General features: G+C 37.6%; 1 protein-coding gene across 3 annotated transcripts in view; it reads left to right on the top strand.

The window, feature by feature from the left end:
* The window catches only part of MEMO1 (mediator of cell motility 1), a 134,300-nt gene that overhangs the window by 21,807 nt on the left and 90,644 nt on the right, over window positions 1-21,849 (top strand). For 2 of the 3 annotated variants that reach the window (XM_001371423.4, XM_056813234.1), the window contains exon 2: window positions 20,683-20,764. In XM_001371423.4, coding sequence (XP_001371460.1) covers window positions 20,683-20,764 — 82 coding nt within the window. Of the gene's footprint in view, window positions 1-20,682; window positions 20,765-21,849 lie in introns of those variants that run through there. The other variant, XM_056813235.1, reaches the window with a different exon arrangement.

The following is a 21,849-nucleotide window of genomic DNA, read 5'->3' as shown; positions in this document are numbered from 1 at the left end:
CCTGGCACATTATTTATGTTGCCACTTAGTTGCATGTATAGTAGCCACTTAATAGTGCTTGCTTAATTGATACTATTCATCTAAACCTAATTTTTTCTCTTGAATTACATTACATTGTCATCTGCCTACTTGATAATTTCCCCTGTTAAATCTATATTTAGGAAAGGGGGAAGGAAGGTAATACAAAGAAAAAAGAGCATATATAAATAATATTGAATTTATTAACGGTGAAGGGATGAAGGGAGGAAGGAAAATGGGAGAAGGGAAATCTGCCTGCTTTACCCTCTAAACCCACTGTTTAACTACCATAACTAATTACATAAATTCTTAAAGGCAAGTCCAACAGGTAACTAGATTTCTCACAGAGTCCTTGGTGAGTCAGGTACAGGAGTCCAGCTGATATCCTCAGATGTCCCAGCAAGGTAGAGATCTTTTCCCCAGTTCAGCTGTCCACCAGGAAGACTGGAGATATTCTTACCACAGCTAGTAAATTCTCAAGGCCAGTTGTTTGATGGATGGATTTCCAGAATGTCTCAGCCACACACCTTTCTCCTTCAACTTGCAGCTCCAGAGTGACAGTTGGTAGTCTGTTCCCAGGAGTTCTGACTCAACCAGGCTCAGAAAGATTCTGAGTCTCACGCCCTGTCAATCATTTTCTTGCATCCTATAATTTCCCTCGCTACACCCCACAGAATGTCTTTTAGGCTTCGCAAACTCATTCAAGATAAATTTTATTATTGTCTCTAAATATGTCTCCTTCAAAATCCCTTATTTCTGTAGAGGGAATCACTATCTGCCCAGCCACTAAATCTTAAGCTCTTCTCTCTTCCCTTCCTTTTCCTAATGTCCATTCAGATGCCAAGTCTTGTCAATTTTGCATCTACATTTCTTCACTCTAACTCATTTTATCCATTCATGCTTTGTACCATAATACAAGCTCTCATCAACTCTTACCTGGATTTCTATAATAGCCTCCTAATTGGTTTCCTTGACTATAGTCTCTCCTTGGTCAAATCTGTCTACATAACTGCTAGAATAATCTTCCTAAGGCATAGGTCTGACCATGCCACTTCCCAACTTAGTAAACTCCTGCTCCTCACAGTCTGGCTTTTATCCTACATTTCCAGTTTTCTTATGTGTTATTTACCTTCATATATTCTTTAGTCCCTTTAAACTGACTTTTTTTCTGTACCTCAGACATTGTATTCCAGTTTCTTCCTCTACACGTTTAAACAGGCTGCCCCTGTTTATGTCTGGGATGTCTTGCTTCTGGCTCTTAGAATCCTGGCTTCCTTCAAAGCTTAGCTCAAATGCTACTTCCTATGTCAGGCTTTTCTTGATTCCCCCAGCCACTGATGTGTCTCCTTCACAGAATTACCTTTTACTTCCTTTGAATATAGTTTTATTTATACTGACATGAGCATACGTTATTTCTCCTGTAGAATATAGATTCCTTGAGGACAGGATCTGTTCAGTTTTGTCTATGTGTTTTCACTGCCTTAGATGTAGTAGATACTTTAAAAAGGACTTATTGGTTGCTTGATTGCCAACTAACCACTAGTTGCTTTATATTGTGTGTAGGTTAAAATATCCCGATTGTCTTAGAAGGGTATTTAGGACATATTCTGGCTTCTCTTATTTTATATTACTTTCCTTCATGAATTCAGTGTGCTTGTCAGAAAGTAGATTAGCAGGTTTTTTTCTGAATTTGATAACTCCAGAACTCTTTGCATATGAATGACCTGTTCCTTCTGTCCATTATACTCTACTCTTCTTTACATGTCAGAAGCCTAATCTTTCTCTAAAATTTATCTTTGGTGCCCCTTTTTTGATACCTTCCCTTATTTCTTATATTTTTCCTATTTTCAACTTCTTCCATTTTTATTTTTTTTTACTTGTGTACATAGGGTATCATCTCAGTAGTTCCATGATATTACATAATCTTTTCTGTCTTTATATCCCTAGTGACTATTGTAGTACTTTGCATATATAGCAAGTAGGTGATTAATAAATGTGAATGAAATTTTGGACAGACCAAACCAGAAACTTACATGTGTATATGTAAGTATATAATGTGTATTGTATATTTGCATACACATGCATAGATTCACACACACATTTATTTTCCATATGTCTGAAAGTAGTAAATCAGTCCAGGTAGCTCGATTTCAGACTTTATAAAGGCTTTGAATTAAAAAAAAAAAAGTGATCCAGAGAGCAATGATTTAGAAAAGAAATTAATAGATACTTCCCCTCTTTATAACTCAGTGGAAGAATAATTCATTGTTAACTTACTTTTTTTTGGTTGTGTTAATGTATTTTTCAAATAATTAAAAAAACTCAGTAATGTTTAAGTTAAAAGTTGCTATATCAAGCCTTTGTTAGAACTTGGTTAAGGTCCCATGAGTCATTGGCTGTTTTACATGTGTGCCAAGCACTGTGCTAACAAACATTGCAAAAATAAAGAAGGAAAAACAATTCCTGCCTCCAAGGAGCATTATAATAGATCTGCCACCCATTACTACTAGTTTAGTTACCACTCACTATCACCTGTTACTCCTCCTATCTCTGTATTAGTCACTTAGGCGACACTGCATTCCTGTCCATCCTTTCCATTATTGGATGTGCTTTCACTGACACCTCTTGACTCACTGGTCCTGAGTGGAAGGAGTCAAAATACTTGCCAAATCTGTCACTTTCAGACTCTGTCTTTGCCTTTATCACTTTTCTCTTTTAAAATCCATGCTGCCAAAATTTACCACTCTAATCATAGTGGATATTTTGTATTGACATCCAGGTCTAGTCAACAAACATTTATTTATTAAGTATTTACCATATGTCAGGCATTGTGGTAAGCACTGGGGATGCAAAGAAATGCCCCAAACCCAGTCTTGTTAGCTTTCAAGGAGCTCACAGTCGAATGGGTAAAACAACATGCAAACAACCCTTTGAAAAATAGATACAGATAGGATAAATTGGAGCTAAACTATAGAGGGAAATCACTGATGTTAAGGGAGATGAGGGAAAGCTTCATGAAGAAGATGAGATTTTAGCTGTGATTTGAAGGAAGCCAAGAAAACCAGGGGATGAGGTGGGGAAGAATTCTAGGTCTAGAAGGACAGCCAGTGAAAATGCTTTGAGTTGAGAGATTGAGTAACTGGTTGAGAAACAGTAAGAAGGCCATTGCCAACTTGATTGCAGAATACGTGGAGAAGAGTAAGGTGCTAGAAGACAAGAGAGTTGGAGGCAAGGTTATGAAAGCTTTAAACCAAAAGGATATTTTATATTTGATTCTGGAGATAAGGGGCTTAATACTAGTATGGGGGCCTATTTGAAAGGTAGAATTGTCAGGAGTTGGCAGCATATTGATGTCATTTTTCCTTCCTTTCTTTCTTTCTTTCTTTCTTTCTTTCTTTCTTTCTTTCTTTCTTTCTTTCTTTCTTTCTTTCTTTCTTTCTTTCTTTCTTTCTTTCTTTCTTTCTTTCTTTCTTTCTTTCTTTCTTTCTTTCTTTCTTTCTTTCTTTCTTTCTTTCTTTCTTTCTTAACATTATTTTATTTGGTCATTTACAAACATTATTCATTGGAAACAATGATCATTTTCTCCCCCCCCCCCCCCCACTTCTCCCATAGCCAACGCACAATTCCACTGGGTTTCACATGTGTTCTTGATTCGAACCCATTTCCATGTTGTTGGTATTTGCACTAGAGTCTTCATTTAGAGTCTCTCCTCAGTCATTTCCCCTCAGCCCCTGTAATCAAGCAGTTGCTTTTCATCATCCCACAGTTTATCCTCTGCTTGTGAATAGTGTTTTTTAGATCCCCAAAAGTTGTTCTGGGACATTGCATTGACCCTAATGGAGAAGTCCATTACCTTCGATTGTACCACAGTGCATTATTCTTTTCTTAAGGAATTCAGAACCTTGTTAATAACTTTTTTCCAACTCTTACCCTTTTGTGGAGTGACTTCAATGTACATTTATTGATGCTTCTTCAAACTTTCTAACCTCCTAGTAAGTACCTCAGGCTTCTTAAATCTAAAGACCTGTTCTTTCATTCCACTTCAGTCACAGGCATGGCCATACCCAAAATCTCACCATTAACCACAAGCATTCCATTTCCTTAATCAAAAATGTTGACATTCTTGTACTGGAACTGTAATCTTATATTATTCCAACACTTCCTATGCCTCAGTCCTTCTAGTTTTGCCCTTCATCATAGTTATAACCTTTCTTCCTGACCTGTCTTATTTTTCTCAACCTGTTACCCAGGCTCTAACTTCACTTTCCTTTTTTCCTTAACTTAATCATATAGTTAACCAATTCAACTTCATACTGTTTTCTACTCTCTAATCCTTTACCTCCTGTATTTTATTGCCAATCATCCCTAACTACCCCCAGCCCTGAATTAAAATGTTGCTGAAAGGCAGCTGAAGGAAGTTACACACTGATTACATTATAAATTTGTGTTACCAGTTTTAACTGGAATCTTACAGTAGCAGCAGTCGGTAAATGAGAACAATTTGTTCAATAGGATGATTCCCCACAGCATCCTAGGCCATCACCAGTTGTCTTGACATGTCTTGCCATTGGACTTTGATGACTCTGGAAGAGAGAGTGAGACTAATGATTTTGCGCAACTCTACTTCTAATCTAATTTATTCTAGTGTCAAAAGACATCCCCAGGATTGATATAATTTTGGTCAGTAGATAAGAATGCTAGGATTGGAATCAGGAAGAAAATCAAGTTCAAATTTGGCTTCAAACACTTAATTGTTATGTTACCCGCTTCCTCAATTTCCTCAATTATAAAATTGAATAATAATACTTTACTTCCTAAATTGTGAGAATCAAATGAGATTATAATTTCTTAAAGCACCTAGTACATACCAGGCACTATATAAATGCTTATTTCCTTCCTTCTCTCTATGAACAAATATGCAATATATAGAAAAATTAGAAAGTTATTAACAGAGAAAAGGCATTAGAGTAAGAGAGATTGGGAAAAGCTTCCTATAGGAAGGGAGATTTCAGCTTGGATTTGAAGGAAGCCAGAGTTGTCAGCAGGTAGGCATGAGAGACAGCCAGAGAAAATAGTTCATTGAAGATGTTCATGAGCTTTATTAGACTGCTAAAGGGTTTTGTGACACAAAGAAAGGTTAAAAATTCCAGTACTTGATGATCTCCTAGGTCTATCGTGGCTTGAAAATTGTATACTTTTCAATGAGATCAGACTTAGAATGAAAGAAAAGATTCTAGGCTAGTTAATAGGTAGTTTCAAATGAAATTACTTTGAAACAAGTTAAGAAAGTATGAAAAATGAATGATAGGGAAACTAGAAACTGTTACTGTGATAACAAAAGTAATGTTTTTCCTGTCTTTTGTTTTTATGGATTTTGTGGGAAAATTTTTAGTACAGTTTAAGCCTAAGCTAAAACTGGGGTACTTGGTTTTTTCCCCCCTCATATAATATTTTATTTTTTCCCTAATTACATCCAAAAACAATTTTTAACATTTGTTTTTTTAAAGTTTTATGTTTCAAATTTTCTCTCTCTCCCTCCTTCCCCTCCCTACTTATTGAGAAGCCAAACAATTTGATATATATTATACATGTGCAGTCATCTAAAGCATATTTCTATAATAGAGGAACTGGGATATTTGACTCAATATCTAGCTAAAGATCTAGAACCCATTAAAAAAAGAAAAGCTTTACTCTGAGAAAGCCTGTGGTGTTGTTTATACATTTATTGGAGTGGGTGCTATCAAGCAGTAATGTGTAAAAATAGCCATGTTTTCAGAAAAATAGACCATGCCTATAGGGCATATATATAAGTTTTATAAAAACTGCAATGTACAGTTTTTATACTAGATATGCAAGCATCACAGGAATGTTGTAGCAAAATATTTTAGTTTTGTGAGAAGGTACTGAACTGAGGGGGCAGCTAGGTGGCTAAGTAGATTGGGAGCCAGACCAAGAGGGGGGGGGGGTAGGGGGAGGTCTTGGGTTCACATATGATCTCAGACACTGTGTCACCTTGGGCAAGTCCCTTAACCCCCATTGCTTGGCTCTTACCACTCTTCTTTCTTAGAACCGATACATAGTATTGGTTTTAAGATAGAAGGTAAGGGTTTAAAAAAAAAAAGGTGCTGAACTGAGACTGTTTGAAACTTTGTATCCTGAGTGTTTCATACATAGATAACAAATTTTTATTTTTTTAATGCCTTATTCATGTGGTGATATGTACTACTTCAAATGTAACTCCCTCTAGCTTAAGATTTTATAACCTAAGATAGACTACATTAAAAACAGGAAATGTTCATCAGTTGGAGAATGGCTGAACAAATTGTTGTATATGATTATAATGGAATACTATTATGCCTTAAGAAAGGATAAAGCAAGATGATTCCCAAAAAAAGTCTGGAAAGATTTATATGAAGTGATACAGGGTGAAGTTAGCAAAATCAGGAGAACATTGTCCAGAGAAACAATAATATATGATGATCACCTGCCTTCTTGAGGAGAGTGGGAGAGAGAAAAAATGGCCTGCAAAACATCATAAAATGCTTATTAAAATTTTACCAACATGTTAAAAATAGAAATAAAAACTTTAAAATAAAGGGAGGGAAGGAGAAAGGAAAAAAGGAAGGAGGGAGGTAGGGAGGGATGAAGGAAGGATGAAAGGTAAGGAAGGAAGGAAGGCAGGCCAGGCTATCAGTGAACTCAACAAGGCAGGTAATATAGAGATTGTAAATGTGTTTTCACACTATACGTATTTCCATGTTTGTAGTGTTGTAGAAGACATATTGCTTATGCTAGAGATAAATTCATGAAGGGAAATAAAGTGAAGAAGAGTATGCTTCAAATCTGCATTCAGACTCTTATCAGTTCCTTCTATGGCAGTGGAAAATTCCATTTTCATGAGTCCTTTGAGGTTGTCCTGGTTCATTGCCTTGTTGATAATAGTTAATATATTAACAGTTGATCATTGTACATTAAATGTTGTTACTTTGTATAACTTTGTCTTGGTCTGGCTCACTTCCCTTTGCATCACTTCACATAAGTCTGTCTAGTTGTTTTTTTTTTTTGATGCTTGTCCTATTCGTTATTTCTTAGGGCACAATAGTATTCTAATACAATTATATACTGCATCTGGTTCAGCCATTCCCAGTTGATGGACACCCATCAGTTTCCAGTTTTTTGCCATCACAAAAAGAGCTGCTATAAATATTGTTGTATGTATGGGTCCTTTCCCCCTATCTTTGCTATCTATGGGATATAGACCTACTAGTGGTATTTCTAGATTAAAAGGTATATGCAGTTTGATGGCGTTTTGGACATACTTCCAAATTGTTCTCCAGAATGACTATTAGTTCACAGCTCCACCAACAGTAAATTAGTGTCTTAATTTTCCCATATGCCCCCTGTACGTTCATCATTTTCCTTTTTTGACATAGCCTGTCTGATAGATATGAAGTGGTATTTCAGAGTTGTTTTAATTTGCAATTCTCTAGTTAATAGTGATTTGGAACATTTTTAATATGCCTATAAATAATTTTAATTCCTTCATCTGAGAACTACCTGTTCATATCCTTTGACCATTTATCAATTAGAGAATGCCTTTTATTCTTAAACATTTTGACTCTGTTCTCTATATATTTGAGAAATGAGGTCTGTGTCAGAGATACTTGATATTACCCCCCCCCCCCCCTAAGTTTTCTATTTCCCTTTCAATCATGGTTACATTGGTTTTGCCTTCTTTTTTCTTTTTGTAATATGTTTTTTTTTTCAGCTTCATGAAGATAGTGACTGGTATAGTTTGCTTTTCTACCAGCACCTCTTTAGGGTTCAGCTTATTCTTTTCCTCTTCCTCTCCTATTTCAATCTCCTCTGGGTTGGCTTGCTTGGCCAGATCAGTCAACTCAATGAGTGTGGAGTGTTAATCTTAACAAAGAAGATCTTCCTTTGTGAGCTCAAGGCCTGGTCCTACTTCTAACCCTGCTGCCTTTGGTTTAGATAATTTTTTTTCTGTAAATCTGGACTCCAGGTTATTTTCCTTTCATTCTTGAGTAGTATAGTACTAGACTTACAGTCTTTCTACTACCACTTCTGTCTTCATACTAGGGGATTTTAGTATATACATTTGTCCCCTCTTCAGCATATTCATCTGCAATAATTCTTATTCTCATACCATTTCATGTTCAGCACAGTAATGGTCAATAGCTTTGATCAAGCATTCCCTTCAAATTCTGTTTTTCACATTTATGATGGTGAACTATTAAATTCATCCTTTATATGATATCTTGTGCTTCCAGATTTTTCCTTTGCCTTACTTTTAAACATATTCTTCATTCTCAAATTGTCCTTCTTTCCTACCTGTTATCCCCATCTATCATCTATACTCTGGCCTAATTTTTTAACTTCTGCCATTTTAACCCTGTATTTAGTTAATTCAGATATATACTGGCCTATACTATACCTTTGAATGTTTCATCGAAATAATATACCTGACTTCCACCAACCACCATCCCTATTCTTATTTTTGTGCTGCTAAATACATCTGAATTCTGTAAGTTCTTATCTAATTCCAACTGGATCTTCACATAGTATGGCAAATTTTTAAACCTTCCTGATTGACCTTGACTGTTCCAAGACTTTTATTTGTAAGGAATTTGCTATTATATGGGGATACTATTTCAAGTGAGAGTATTTAACAAAGGGAAAGACCTGGGCATTTTTATAGACTACAGGGAATGAGCCAGTACATAGGAAGATGAAAGAAATTGGGAGTAAAATTTGTAATGTGCCAGAAGAGGAGACAGGAAGGGATAGGATAAAAGATAGAAGTAGAAAGATGGTCTTAGTGAGAAGGACCATATCTTCTTGGAGATTGGAGTAAGGAAAGAGATCAGTGAAAGTATCAGTGAATTTTGAGATGAAGAGTAGAAGAGAAGAGAATGCTTCTAACCAATGCTCTACATTTCCTTAGTAAAGATACAGTCATGGAAACAATCTTGTTAGGCATCCCTGTGAGTATTAACACCAGGCAACTCAGAAAACAAATAAGTATATTCTTCAGAACCTGTTAGGTAGGATCCATAAATACTAAGAAAGTGTTTAGCCTAGCCATCAACATGGGAAAAGCCAAGTGATTGAAGAATGTGGGTTGTTCTGGTTATCTAGGATTTTGAATGCTAAACAGGATTTTGCATTTGTACCCTGAGGTGATAGGAAGCCTCTGAAGTCTATTAAACAGAGGGAGGGGTGGCAAATGGGGAGCCTGTGCTTTAGGAAGATCAATCAAATAATGTCTAAGTGGAGGATGGATTAGACTGGGGAAAGACTTGAGAGAGTAACTAGCAGACTGGTCTGGTTTTAAAACTACTTTGAATCTACTTCTTTCTGACTCTGAGGCTTTCTGTCCCTCTACCATATCTGTCTTTCTATTCATACCCATACCCATTCCATATCCATATCTTTTGTCTAGGTCTTTAATTTTAGTGATGCAGGGAACTCCCAACAAGGAAACTTTCTATCAGTGCAGATCTGCATCCATTCAGCAATTTAATCTTAAAAGACAGGTCTGGAGCTTTGAGAGGTTAAGTAACTTCCTCAGGGTCTTACATCTTTTGTGTTGGGAATTTTGTGTGTCTTGACTCTGAGCTCTATTGTCTCTCATTAAGATATCTGTGCCAATAATAGTAGTAACATAACACCCTTCTACCCCCCCCAAACAACAACAAAACAGACAATAGTACTAAAAAAAACCCCCAATTATTTTGGACTAGAACTATGATTTCCTTGGATAGGGAGGAAATTTATTTTCCCTACGCAGATTGTCTCTAGCTGTATAAAGTTTAGTATTTTAAGTTGCCTGGTGCACTGAGAGGTTAAATGATTTGCTCTGATCACTTAGCCATGATTGTGGAGGTGAGACAAACTTAGGGCCTTTAGTCTTAGGGTGGGTTCTCTAGACACAATGCCTTGATACTTCTCTTTGTAATTGATTATGTATGTTTTTGTAAAATATGGTCATTATCATTGTTTTTGAGTGGCAGAGACCTGCTTATTGTGTGGTGCAGTGGAAAGAGCTCTGGATTTGGAGTCAGGAGACCTGGATTCAATTTTTTATTCTGTCATTATTCTTGTAACCGTCAGCAAATAATTGAGAAGTCTCTCATCCTTATTTTCCACATCTGTAAATGAGAGGGTCTGACATCTAAGATATTATGACCTACTTTAGTAAAAGCAAAAAAAAAGCGCTAAAATAAAGATTTGTAATTTGCATATTAAAAGCATTATATTTTATTCCTGTTATAATTAAAAAGGGAATTATAAATGACCTTTAGAGATCATTAACTTCAGCCTCCTTATAACTTGAATAAACTGAAGGCCTATTTGGGTTTAGATGACTTGTCTAAGGACATGTAACTAGTTAGTCCTCAGTTAGGATTTCAACTCAAGTTTCTTTATTTTTCTTCTAGGACTTTTCCCACTGTACCTAGGGCAAACTGTCTTATATAATGCTTCTGAAATAATTGAAGTTTTTTTCTTTTATTCAGGCAAATCTTGTTTTAGTGAGTGCCTTTATTAATTGAATAATACACTTTTTCCCCCTTTGTGAACTTTGTTTCTGAATATTTTTAATCATTCTCAATTCTCCATTTATATGCCTAGCTATGATGGTGAATTCCTATAACACATTTTGAGTTGCCTCACTATGAAATTGAGGTTATGTCTGTGCTTGTTCTATGCCACAATGAAATATGCCCTTTAGAAAGCTCCTAGTTAATAGGTGTTTAATGCCTGCTTTGATGTTTAGAGTTGACAGGTAGTCACTTAAAATATCACATACAATTCAGTTTTACATAAATTATTGATTTTATTTCTTAAGACAAAGTTTAAAAATTGTCTTGATTTAATTTACTTATACATGAAGGAAATCCTAGGAACTATATTTTGCCTTAAAAAAAGCATAATACACTTAAAATTGAGGTTTTTAATTTTTTTTAATGATTTGGTCACTGTGCTAGAAGCATGTAATTAAGTGCTTCAAAATGGTCTCTCCCATGTCACACCTTGCATTTTCTTTTTTACTAGCTTTGTCCCAACTCCCTAAGAAAAATTAATGGTTTTTATTTAAGATTACATTTTAAGGATAATGAAATAGAAAAATATAAGATCGTGGAAACTTTAAAATGATGAGAAAATCTGTAGTTTATGGAGAAAGACCCATCACAACTGATACTGATTAGTAGTGATTTCATAATTGCCAGATTCTATAGTCTTTTCTCACTGAACTTTCTCTTTGATGTTTGGCATCTTTCAATATTGCTGAATATTTCTTCCCTGAATCTTTTAACAGAATTAGATCTGAGGATTGAACACTGGGAATACACCAGTAGTGGGTGGGCTGGGGGGGGGGTGTATCAATCAGTATTCGTGTAGGCATTACTCTTGTTTTTCTTGTTTGTGGAAAGAGGAGATGGAATACAGCTTTGGAGGTGTAATGGATAAGGACACTGCTGGCATGTATTTGCTGTGAAAGTAATCAGAAAATATCCATCCCTGGTCCAATAGGGAAGAATAATTGAAGCAAACAGAGTAACAAACAGGAATGAGATTCAGAAGCCAAATGTAATAACATTGAACTCTATACATGCCCTGCCCAGACCTGCCTCTATCCCTTGGCTCATATTCTTTCTTTCCTTCCATGTTCATGTACTAATATAATTACCCTCCTTCGGCCCCCCCCCCCCCCCCCCCGCCTCCTCCATTTCCCATTTGACTCTCAAATCTCTTCCTCTAGGCAGAAGAGTAGAGAACCCTATTGCTTTTTTAAGGGTACTCTTGGTATCATCTCATCTAGTGAAATTTTGTTTATAAAACACATAATAATTAGAGAACTTGGATAGGAGATGTCTGAAGATTATAGAAATCCTAATGAGAGTATCGTGCTACTTATCCCAATTAATCTGGTATCCAGACTGGCTTTTTGGAAGGATTGTCAGAGCAGTTGCAGCTTTTGATGTTAGTAAGCTGCCATTTTGGCTCTGTCCTCCCTCCCCCCACTAATTTTTTAAAATATTAATTAAGAATTAAAAAAATTTTTTTTACTCTGAAAAAGACAATGTGGGCCTTAAACTACCTCTGATAGAGTAAATCATTGTCCTCACTACTTGAGTTTGCATTTTATTGCTTAAGTCACTGTGCTTCAATGCTTTCTTTAATTAAATGATAAAATTTTGTCCATATCAAAGTAGAATGACCTTAAATCAACCTATACTAGCAAATGTTTGTTGATTATTAGGTTCCATGTTTGCTGTTATAAAAACCTTCAGCTGCATGGAAACATTATTTTTGTTCCTAAAACTTTTCTTTAAAAAGTTATGCTGTTATTGCTATTATGATAGCCAAAATAGACTCCATGAATGACATATACTTGGCAATATCTATGATTTAAAAATACTCCATAAGGTAAGATAGTCTATCACAAGTGTTTTCCATGCAATATTTCATTTTGTTTCTAATGGTAATGCAGAATAGATGGGATAGGTATTATTCTCCCTCCCCCCCCTTTTTTTTTAAATATGAGGAAAATGAAGCCCAGATTCACTTACTTATTCAGGATTACACACAAAGTGCTAGATAGGGATTTGACCCTAGTTCTTTGGACCTTAAGTCCATTTCATTACGCTGCCTCCCTATTAGGATGACAGTCATTCTTGTTATTTTCTTATTAATTAATAGTAGAAAGCTTCAAATTTTTGGAGTATATTCCACTTTGAATCTTTCTGCATACTTGCTTCTCATAAAAATTATACATATATGTATATGGTGTAGGAAAATGGAAAATGAATTTGCTTTGTCTTTTATTGTCTTACTTGGACAATAAAGAATAGGAATAGAATAGGGTTAGCCTATTGAACTTAAATTTTTTTGTTATGTAAAAGAAACAGGGATAAAAAGTATGATTGTCGCTTTTAAAAAATAAATTAGAAATGTTGATAGAAATTTAGCAAGTCAGTATTATTGGCAAAGTGGTAGAAATACCATTTCATTTACAGTTTTATCTACTCTAATATTTGAGTGTGCTGATTAAAAATTATGAACCTTCTGGTAATAAATCTTCATAGTTTTTATCTAGTTTAATTCTTTTCTTGTTACTATGACATGTTAGCACACTTAGAACATAGTGTATTCACTTTCTACATAGCCCAAATGATTTTTCCAGAACTATGGAATGGTATCTTGCAAACTGCCAATTAAAGACTACAGAGGGGACTAAGATAAAAAAGAAACATTCATTCTATGGCTGAAAAAAGCTATACTTTTTTCATTGTCATACTAAAATAAATTAGTATGTTATATGTAAGTACCTTAAAAATTGACATTTTCCATTTCTTTAGTTCACAAACATTATAACCTCCTAGTCAGAAACAAATCAATATACACAATTATATACATATGTATTTATGTATGTATTTTTGTTTACTTACATGTGAAATGTTAAATTGTCAAATATTTTTTATTTGTTGTCCAGTTGCTTTTCAGTTGTGCTTGACTCTTCACAACTATGTTTCAAATTTTCGTTGCAAAGATACTGGAGTTGTTTGCCATTTCCTTTTCCAGCTCAATTTATAGATGAGGAAACTGAGACCAACATGGTTAAATGACTTGTGCAGGGTCACAAAGCTAGGAAATGTCTGAGGCCACATTTGAATTCAGGGAGATGAATCTCCTGACTCCAGGCCTGATACTTTTATCCATTATGCCACTTAACTGCCCAAACAGTTATTATTTTTAAAGACCTGTACCTTCTGTCTTAGAAACAATAATACTACGTAAGGCCTAGGCAAATGGGTTAAGTGATTTGCCCAGACTTACATAGCTAGGAAGTGTCAGAGGCTGGACTTGAACCCAAGACTTCCCATCTCTAGGCCATGCCTTTCTATCCACTGCTACCTACCTGCTCCTGTGTCTTTATGGTCTTATTAAAAAGTAAATAGGGAGACCTGAGACCTGGACTTTCTTTCACAATCTATATGACATAGTAAGCTCTTTTCATTACTATAATATTTTCAGATATGCAAAAAGAACCCACACAGATGTAGATTTAGGACTTTAAAAATTAAGTGTATTAAAAAAATAAAAAGGATGGAAGTTTATAACCGAAGGGTAGTTTGTACTTTCGGTATGGATAAGGGGAAAGAGAGGAGACCTCCCCTTCCACAAAATGGGGATCAGGGGAGACAGCAGATGTAATGGGTTGGCTCAGAGAGAGGAGAGGGGGTTTGAAGATTTTCCCCCTTCTGCCTTTCCTCCTTAGCTAAAGCTGCTCTCCCCAATTTGCTCTTGTCCCTCTTGTTCCTCCCTCCACTACTTGAGACCAAAAGGCCTCCCCTTGATCCGTTCACTCACACTCAGCTTGGGGAACTGATAACTTTTAATGTTAGCTGAATCAGATAATACAAAAGGAATAACAGGGCAGGGAAGAATGGGAAAAGGAAAGTGGGGAAAGGGGATCCCTGTCTCTATCTAAACCCTTTCCCTTCCCTCCTGGACTTTGGAGGGAACTCAGGCCTTGGCAGCCTGAGCCCCCTGAAAGTCAGGTTGACTCACCCCTGGGCAACTGTACCTGGGCTGAGTCTGGTTTCTCTTCAGAAAGTCCCTTCAATTGGGAAGTGTTGGGGGGAAAGATTTCCAGTCACCAGCAGGAAAAATTGGTAACCCTCAGGAGAAAGTCTTTTTCCCCAACTTCTCTTTGGCTTCTCAAGATGGAGAGACCTCACTGCTCTCACAGCCAGAGTCTTCTCCTCCTCTTGATTCCACTCCTGGGGTCCCTACCCCGTCAAGGTGATCAATTTCACATACTCTTCATTCTGGCATTTTTTCCAGCCTAGTGCCAGCCTCTGTCACAGAAGTTAATAAATTTTTGAAGAGTTAGAAAAATTCATATAACTTAGTGTTCAATAGTAAGTTAAAGATTAAATAATAAACTTTTTTTGCAGTTTAAACTGATTATTAACACATTATTTTTACCTGTAGCTTTATTTATATGAAATTTACTGCTTAAATCCCAAGACAGACTTCTTTGTTTTTGATCTCACATATCAGTTTATAGATGGTCCTAACTATTTACAAAGTACACTGGTTCCTGTAGATGTGCATTTAAATCTACAAGCATTTTTGGAAACCTGTGTTCAGGGGCTTTTATAAATTATTTTGTTGGAGGTATATACTTGATTTATAGAAAACATGGGTCAGTTTTTAGAGGTTGCACAGTATTTTACATTAATCTAAGAAGAAATCTAAAGCTGTTAATTGTGTCTGAGAAGTTCTATGAAAAATATTATTGGGTAGTATAGACAGTTTAAAACGGTTGCTTAACTCTGCTTGTTAAGTGGCATGCTTCCAAATGGTAAATTAAGTTCAAAATGAACTTTTTACTACATATTTCAAAATCATCCAGTATTTTAAGCTCTTAAAAAAATTCAGTTCTAGGTTTACTTTTAGCAAGCTTTCTGTAACGGTTAATTTCTTCTTTAAAGAAACTTAATGTTTCTCGCATGTTGCTGTGTTGAGGAGAGATTTCATAATGTAAGATAAACATTTTAAGGTTTAAACAATTTAAGAATTGTGGTGTTTTGAATAACAAAGAAAGGATAAATTTAAAAGATTTCTTAACTTTGGGTTTGTGAACTTTAATAATATTCTGATAACTATTTTAATAAAATTGATTTCCGTTATACTTTTTAATTGCATGTATTTCATTTTATGCATTTACAAACATTTTGTAATTGAGGTCTATACTTCTAAAGTGTTCCCTGGCTCCAATAAAGTTGGAAAAGATTTGGTCTTTTGATCTATTTATTAATTGAATGGGGTGATTTTTTTTTAAATCAGAGTAATTTTTGGTTTTCTAAAAATCTGAATTGTTATCTTTTTCCAGATATTTCCTTTCTCCTTACTAGGCTTCAATATCTCAGATTGTTTTATTCTGCTTAAATAGTAGTAGTCTCTTGGTGTCTGAGAATGACAATTGTCTTTGTGCGTTTTCATCTACGGTGTACCCTCATATGGCTTTGAAGTCCAAAGACTGAGGCTCAAAGTTTGTGGCATATGGGGCATGGAACACCAGTTGTTACGGGAGGTGAGGTTGTGGCCTGGTGTCGGCATTCACGCGCAGCGGCAAGACGTCGCGACATCGTTCATCTTCAAAGGTGGTGGTGGCATGGTTAATGTGGGTTCACCAGCTGCTTCTGACAGAGGCAGCGAGTTCTAGTTGCTTTGTTGTAATGCCAGCCCACTTCAAATTTGACTTTAGCTGATCCTTGTATCTTTTCTTTGGTCGGCCTTGTTTCCTGAGTCCAGCTAACAGTTCACCATAGAATACCTGTCTTGGTATTCGCTGTGGGTCCATGCGGATGACGTGTCCAGACCATTGTAGCTGGGTTTGGAGGACCATGACTTCGATGCTGGTGGAGTTGGCTCTGTCGAGGACTTCCTGGTTGGTGATTCAGTCCTGCCATCGGATCCTCATGATTGACCGGAGAGAGCGTTGGTGGAATTGCTCCAGCTGTTTCATGTGCTTCCGGTACAGTGTCCATGTCTCACAACCGTACAGGAGCGAGCTGAGGACCGCTGCGTTATAAACTTTGAGCTTCGTCGCAGTGCTTACACCGCTGTGTTGGAGGACTTTGGAGCGCAGCCGCCCGAGTGCCTGGCTGGCCTTTTGCATCCTGGCATTAATCTTGTGGTCTAGGGACCCGTCGTTGGTGATGGTGCTGCCCAGGTACTTGAAAGTTTTGATGTTAGAAAGCTGCGTACCGTTGATTGTAATGCACGGCTGGTTAGTTGGCCTCCCTGGTGCAGGTTGGAACAGCACCTCTATTTTGCTGAGGCTGATAGTCAGGCCAAACAGTTTTGTTGTGGTGGAGAATCTGTCCACAATGGTTTGGAGATGATTTTCTTGGTGGGCCATGAGAGCACAGTCATCTGCGAAGAGAGCTTCCAGGATGAGTCTCTCTGTTGTCTTTATTTTTGCAGTCAGGCAGCAAAGGTCGAATAGTGAGCCATCCAGTCGGTATTTGATGTAGACGCCCAGGTCTAGATCCATCACAGCATGTCATAATACTTGGGTGAAGGATAGGTTGAATGGAACCAGAGCAAGGATGCAGCCTTGTTTCATGCAATTGGAGATGTTGAAGCGATTGGAAGTCTCTCCACCCGATAGGACGTCCCGTCATGTCGACATGAAAGAGCTGGATCAGTTTGACGAATTTTGCTGGGCAACCGAGCTTGCTAAGGATCACCCACAATGAGTCCCTGTTCACTGTGTCGAACGCCTTCATCAGGTCTATGAAGACAATGTAGAGACTCAGGTTCTGCTCAAGGCATTTTTCCTGCATTTGCCTCACCGTGAAGACCATGTCGATGGTGCTGCGATTTGGTCAGAAGCCACATTGTGATTCAGGCAGGTTCTGCTCTGAAACAGATGACAGGAGTCTGTTGAGTATAACACGGGTGAGGATTTTTCCAGCAGTGGAGAGAAGTGAGATGCCTCTGTAGTTGTCGCAGGCTGCTCGTGCACCTTTGTTCTTGTATAGGGCTACGATGGAGGCATCTCTGAGTTCTGGGGGCATGTCTTCCTCTTCCCATATGCTGGTCAGTACTATGTGGAATGCCTGGAGCGCCTTTCCATTTAAGGCCTTGTACACCTTGGTTGGGATCCCGTCTTAACCGGGTGCCCTGCCTGTACTCATTTGTTTAATGGCTTTTTGGACTTCCTCTATTGAAGGAGGGACGTCAAGTTGTTCAATGGTGCGGTTTTGGGGGAATCTAGCCACGGGCGCTTTGGTCGATTGAAGAGGGTCGGTTGAGAAGTGACTGAAGTGTTCTTTCCACCTGTTGCTGATGCCTTTTTTATCTTTTATGAGAGTGTCACCGTCAGAGGATAGCAAGGGAGTGGTGGTGGGTTTTGATGGCCCATAGACAGTCTTGAGAGCACTATAAAATTGTTTGTAGTTTTTCATATCAGCAAACCGCTGGATTTCTTCTGCCTTTTTTTCCCCACCATCGGTCTTGCATCTTCTTGATCTCATGCTGCGCCGTGGCTTGTAGAGACTTGAATCCGTCCTTTTTAGGAGCAGAGTTTGGGTTATTTTGCCACTCCATAAAGGCTTTGTTCTTTTTGCTCAATAGGTCTTCAAAAATAGTGTTGTTCTCGTCAAACCAGTCCTGGTGGTTGCGTTGTTTGGGGCCTATGACTGCCTTTGATGTTTCCTTCACTGCGTCTCTGAACTGGTTCCATTTCTCCGTTGAGCTTCCAGTGAGTGGTCCCTTGACAGACAGCTTGTTGTCCAGGCAGGACTGGAATGTTTGCAAATAAGATGGATAAGAGGACTCATGTTGTAAAATGCGTGAACTGTCTGGGCGCGTTTTGGATGGCGAGGCGCAATGAGCATTTGAAGAGTCCCTTTAACCAATGGTGGTCTGTCCAGCATTCAGCTCCTCTCATGGCTCTGGTGATCTGTACATCCTGGATGTCTCGCCGGCATACAATGATGTAGTCAGTGAGATGCCACTGTTTTGATCTTGGGTGCATCCATGTTGTTTTATATTTGTTTGCCATTCTGAACAAAGTATTTGTGATGGTGAGTTCGAACTCTGAGCATTTGCTGAGTAGTAGTAGGCCGTTGTTGTTCATTTTGCCCACGCCGAGTTTGCCGAGCACTCCTTTCCATCTTTCATGGTCCTAGCCAATGCGGGTGTTGAAGTCTCCCAGTAGTATCAGCTTGTCATTTGTGCGCACTGAGTGCAGGATGGCACTCAGGTCAGAGTAGAACTTCTCGATGGTCTCCTGTGCTGCTCAGTGTTGGGGCATATGCGCTGATGATTGCGGCATAACGGTCTTTGCTGAGAGGCAAACAGATCTTCATGAGCCTCTCACTGATGCCCACAGTCAAGTCTGGCAGCTGTTTGAGCAAACTGGTCTTGATAGCCAGGCCCACACCGTGGATTTTCTTCATTTGAGGCTCTACCTTTCCAGAAGAAGGTGTATCCAGTGGTAGGTTCGCTGAGTGATCCCTCTTCTGGTAAGCGTGTTTCGCTTAAGGCTGCGATGTCGATGTTCTACTGCGCCAGTTCTTTACCGATTAGAGCTGTTCTTCTCTCAGGTCTTGGGGTATTCTCTCTATCAAGTAAGGTTCTGATGTTCCATGCTCCTAGTAGGAGTTTCTTTGTATTATGTTTTCTTTGACTTCGACTGCTTAAAGGGATGACCTGCCAGCCGCAGTGTGCTGACCGGGTGTTTGTAGGGCAGGCAATGTTTGGGACACCTTTTCTACTCCCCTCCCTTGATTAGGGTGAGCAGTGCTGTCCTAGAGAGGGCTGCTCAGTCGCCCAGGATGCTGCCGAACATCTCTGCTGCCCTACAGGGCCGAGCGACCACTGGTCCGTGGGCCGCCTACGTGCAGGATTGTGACTACAACTGCCAGTGGTCACCTCCACCTGTTGCGTCGCTACACCCCCTTCGCCGCAGGTCTTGAAGAGGGTGGACGGGGTTAGGATAGATGAGTGTGCAAAGATACTTGTGCGTGAAAGAGATTTAAGTGGAAAAGTCGATGCACAGAGATAGTCCCACTCTCTTGGCGTTGGAAGCCTGGGTCCAGTGGCACGAAAAGTCGTTACACCTGGAGACTTCCTCAGCTGCATTGGATGGCCGTGTTGTCTTTTGTGCTCCAACACGCCCTAAGCACTCCACAGTGCTTTGCTGCGTTGCCATCTCAGCCGTTGAACCTTCTTATTGGTTAAATAGAAGCATCTTATTCACTAATCATTCTTTTTTAGATCATATAAGAAACTTTGCAACTTTAAAGTCATTGGCATTGAAAAACATGGTCATACTGCCTCTTATATATTCTGAGATAGTAACCAGCCTAAATCTGTAGTTATATCATTTTTTTCTTATGACTTGTATAGTAATGGTCATGAATGAACAAATCAATAGGGTATTTGTTGTCTACTATTTGTCATATTAAGAAATGACTCTTAATGCTACTTTTGTCATGATGAGTATGATATAATTATGGTAGTGGAGTTGTTTCTGATTATGTTAGTCTGAATACATATTTCCCTGATGTTATTACTCTGTTGAAGATTTCTGTATGTTTACACAAGCTTGTTCCCTATGCCTGAAATGCATTTCCTCTTTCATTCTACATTTTTCTTTAGATACCTTCTTTTTCCTGAAGTCCTCCCTGGCTAGTCCTGGCTGTTGGTAATCACAGAATCATACTAATTATAGGATGATGTCATAGTTTTAGAGCTGTAATTGATGTGGAAGTCAAACCCCTTATTTACAGATGAGTGGATTGAGACCCAGTGGAGTTGTAAAATCTGGCTTGACCCAGATTAGACAGATTAGAATTGACAAAAGCAGGACTTGAACCCAGTTGTTCTGACTTTAAATCCAATGGAAAGATTATACTTCTGTGCTTTATTACTTTATATTTACTAATTGTCTTGTATCCTTCTAGTAGAATGTAAATAACTTGAGAGCAGGTACTCTTTTGGAGGGGACCTCTTTGTAACCTCAACCTCTAGCATAATGGACTTAGTAGAGCTATTCAATTCTGGTACATTGTTGTTGTTTTTTTAGTCACTTTTCTCTCTTTTTTTTTTCAGGTCCTCAACTGAATGCACAATTAGAAGGTTGGCTTTCCCAAGTACAGTCCACAAAAAGACCTGCTAGAGCCATTATTGCCCCGTAAGTTTTAAGTGTACTTTTATGCACTGTAAGTTTGAAGAGTAAACATATAATTTCTTATATGTATCTTTTTCTGATAAAGAAAACTGTTTAGAAGCTGAATAATTTTTCTTAAAGAACTTAACATTGGGAAGTGTGCCAAAGGAAAGTACAACCCATTATTTTTATTCTGTCACTTAATTTGAAAAACATGTTTTTTGTTTTTTTAGTTATAATGTTTTAAAAACCTTTAAATGATTTTCATTATAGAGGAATGATCAAGACACAAGCTCTAGTTGAATGAGTATTATTAATTTTTTAAAATGCCCTTTTATCTTAAGAAATATAATTTTCCTTATAGTGAAATGATATGATAGATGAAGCAGTCTGCAAATGTGGAAATTGAGCCAAGTCAACATGAAATTATATTGTGATTAAATGCTTATGAAAGAGTAGCCAGACTTATTTCCTTCTGTTGGCTAATTTTGAAATTTCATTAACATTCCATTTCAAATGGAATTTTGAGAACATTTTAATATGCTATTGCATCTTTTTACTTGTATACAAATAAACATATATAAACATATCTATTTGTTCTTGTTCAGTTGTTTCAGCCGTGTCTGACTATATATGACCCCATTTGCGTTTTTCTTGGCAAAAATACCAAGAGTGGTTTGCTATTTTCTTCTTCAGATCATTTTATAGCTGAGAAAACTAAGGCAAAGAAACTAGTACGTGACTTGCCTAGGGTCACACAAGTAATAAAGGTCTGAGGCCAGATTTGAACTCAGAAAGAAGAGTGGTGCTCTATCTACTATCATACCTAGCCATATTTTATATTGTTTGGTAATCTTAAATTAGCTTTAGTTTTATATGTAAAGTTCTATTATATATAATGGTATTATGCAAGAATTTAAGTTCCACAAGGACAGTGACTATTTTATCTAATCTGTGTATATTCCCTAGCATCCTTTACAGTGCCTTGCACACAGTCAACAAGCATTTATTAAGTGCCAACTATTTGCTAGACACTGTGCTCAGACAATCTCTGCTCTCAGGGAGCTCACAGTTTAATGAAGATAACTATTTACATACAAGGAAAGACT

The sequence above is a fragment of the Monodelphis domestica genome, chromosome 1 (assembly GCF_027887165.1).
Source record: "Monodelphis domestica isolate mMonDom1 chromosome 1, mMonDom1.pri, whole genome shotgun sequence".
NCBI classification, from domain to species: Eukaryota; Metazoa; Chordata; class Mammalia; order Didelphimorphia; family Didelphidae; genus Monodelphis; species Monodelphis domestica.
The sequence above is the reverse complement of the archived record's forward strand: the minus strand, read 5'-3'. Positions and strand labels throughout refer to the sequence as shown.